The 2,526-nt window shown below is 51.0% G+C and overlaps 1 protein-coding gene across 1 annotated transcript in view; it reads left to right on the top strand.

The window, feature by feature from the left end:
* Window positions 1-1,982: 1,982 nt before the first annotated feature.
* LOC137439053 (KH domain-containing, RNA-binding, signal transduction-associated protein 2-like) overlaps window positions 1,983-2,526 on the top strand; it is a 108,997-nt gene continuing 108,453 nt past the window's right edge. Inside the window, exon 1 of the mRNA XM_068134690.2 lies at window positions 1,983-2,252. Coding sequence (XP_067990791.1) covers window positions 2,159-2,252 — 94 coding nt within the window. The 5' untranslated portion in view covers window positions 1,983-2,158. The remainder of the gene's footprint in view (window positions 2,253-2,526) is intronic.

Raw genomic sequence — 2,526 nt, 5'->3', positions numbered from 1 at the left:
ACAGCACTCGTTTCAGCACCTGGACAGCACTCGTTTCAGTACCTGGACAGCACTCGTTTCAGCACCTGGGCAGCACTCGTTTCAATACCTGGATAGCACTCGTTTCAGCACCTGGACAGCACTCGTTTCAATACCTAGATAGCACTCGTTTCAGCACCTGGACAGCACTCGTTTCAGCACCTGCACAGAACTCGTTTCAGGTCCTGGATAGCACTCGTTTCAGTACCTGGATAGCACTCGTTTCAGCACCTGGACAGAACTCGTTTCAATACCTAGATAGCACTCGTTTCAGCACCTGGACAGCACTCGTTTCAGCAGCTGGACAGAACTCGTTTCAGGTCCTGGATAGCACTCGTTTCAATACCTGGATAGCACTCGTTTCAGCACCTGCACAGAACTCGTTTCAGGTCCTGGATAGCACTCGTTTCAGTACCTGGATAGCACTCGTTTCAGCACCTGGACAGAACTCGTTTCAGGACCTGGATAGCACTCGTTTCAGTACCTGGATAGCACTCGTTTCAGCACCTGGAAAGGACTAGTTTCGGTAACTGGACAGCACTCGTTTCAGCACCTGGATAGCACTCGTTTCAGTACCTGGATTGCACTAGTTTCAGCACCTGGACAGCACCTGGACAGCACTCGTTTCAGTAACTAGACAGCACTCGTTTCAGCACCTGAGTAGCACTCGTTTCAGGACCTGGATAGCACTCGTTTCAGCACCTGGGCAGCACTCGTTTCAGTACCTGGACAGCACTCGTTCAGCCCCTGGATAGTTGCTATTTTCAGCACCTTCCTCGTTGTACATGTTTCAGAACATGGACAGCACTCGTTTCAGCACCTGGACAGCACTCGTTTCAGTACCTGGATAGCACTCGTTTGAGGACCTGGATAGCACTCGTTTCAGTACCTGGATAGCACTCGATTCAGGATCTGGATAGCACTCGTTTCAGCACCTGGACAGCACTCGTTTCAGGACCTGGATAGCACTCGTTTCAGCACCTGGACAGCACTCGTTTCAGATCATGGACAGCACTCGTTTCAGCACCTGGATAGCACTCGTTTCAGCACCTGGACAGCACTCGTTTCAGGACCCGGATAGCACTCGTTTCAGTACCTGGATAGTACTATTTTCAGCACCTGCATAGTAGTGCATGTTTCAGCACCTGCGTAATGCATGTTTCAGCACCTGCATAATGCTCGTTTCAGCACGTGTACAGCGGTTCAGCATGTGGGTAGCGGTTGTAGTTTGAATGATTCTAAAAACATACCAAAACTATAAAAAGCACTCCACTATCGTGTAATTTTCGGCTCTTCGGAAACACATCCGGATCCTTGCAATAAATCATTTTGTAACAATTACAGTAAAGGTGGAAATTCGGGATCAAAACAGCCATGCAAGTGAGGGGAAAGCAAAGCAGTAGAGGAGTGCAAGACAATGCCCCCCTAGTGACGTACACATAGACCACCACCCACAAGGAGCAGTTTGCACCAATCACGTGATTTGTTTTTGGATATTTTTATTCAATAAGCTCAAATTAACACTTTAGCCAAAGGATACCACAAACGCAATGGTGCTGAAAACAAAAGGCTCCACTGGAAATATAGAAATAAAGGTACAAATGAAGGTGGAAATAGAAAAAAGGAGTTGTGGAAGGAACAGAAAAAAAAGGAAGGAAAGAAGAATCAGAAACGAGGGAAAGCCCATAAAGATGAATGTCCCTTATAAGGCCTCCTACAAATAATCAGTATAATCAGCGGGATAGAGACCCAGGGTGATTTTTGACTTGAGATATGTACAGAGACAGTGGAAGAGCTGGAGAAGTGAAAATATGAAAAGAGCGAAGCAGGCAGCAGGAGGTTGGAGGGAATGGGAGGGAGGGGAAGGTGCGGTGTGTTGGGAAGGCAAGGCGAGAAAAGGGGGGGACAGGCGGCGGCAGCAAGGGGGAGCCAAAGAGAGTGAGCGGTTCTGGGTGGGAAGAGAGGAGGAACTGGCGAGAAGCGTTCGCTGTATAGAAGAGCGAGGACTCCTCCCGGTGCGCGAAACGGGAACAGGAGGAAGGACGGAGAGAGAGTGAGAGCATATAAGGGGCGCTCAGCGCCTGCACCTTTTCGCATTGAGCGAGCAATCCACGCATAGCAAAAGGATCCTGGGAGGGTTATGGAGAGCGAAAGGTGCGGGTCGCCCGCCTTCCCCGATGAAGAGTCGAGCCCCAGCGCGGACTGTGCTCTCGGCGGTGGTCTGGAATCGGCAGGTGAGCACCGGCTCGATGCGGCCTCGCCTTGCGCCGCGCCGGGCCCGAAAGCGGCCGTGCGTGCCCCGCGAGCGTGCGCTGATCTCCCGCCGTTTCCACAAGCAACGGTCAACACAAGGATCATCTCTGCCGGGTATTTACGCGTGAAGCCAAAAAAGTTGAGGGGATGAGGTTTTAAAGGAGGTTTGGAATGGAGGGATAGGGGATCGGATGAAGCTGCCAAGCGAGGATCCATAGAGCTGAGAAACATCTCGGAAGCCCCGGCGGCGCATTC

Source organism: Myxine glutinosa, chromosome 13 (assembly GCF_964187855.1).
Source record: "Myxine glutinosa chromosome 13, kmMyxGlut1.1, whole genome shotgun sequence".
Lineage (NCBI taxonomy): Eukaryota > Metazoa > Chordata > Myxini > Myxiniformes > Myxinidae > Myxine > Myxine glutinosa.
This window is presented reverse-complemented; position numbering and strand designations above follow the sequence as displayed.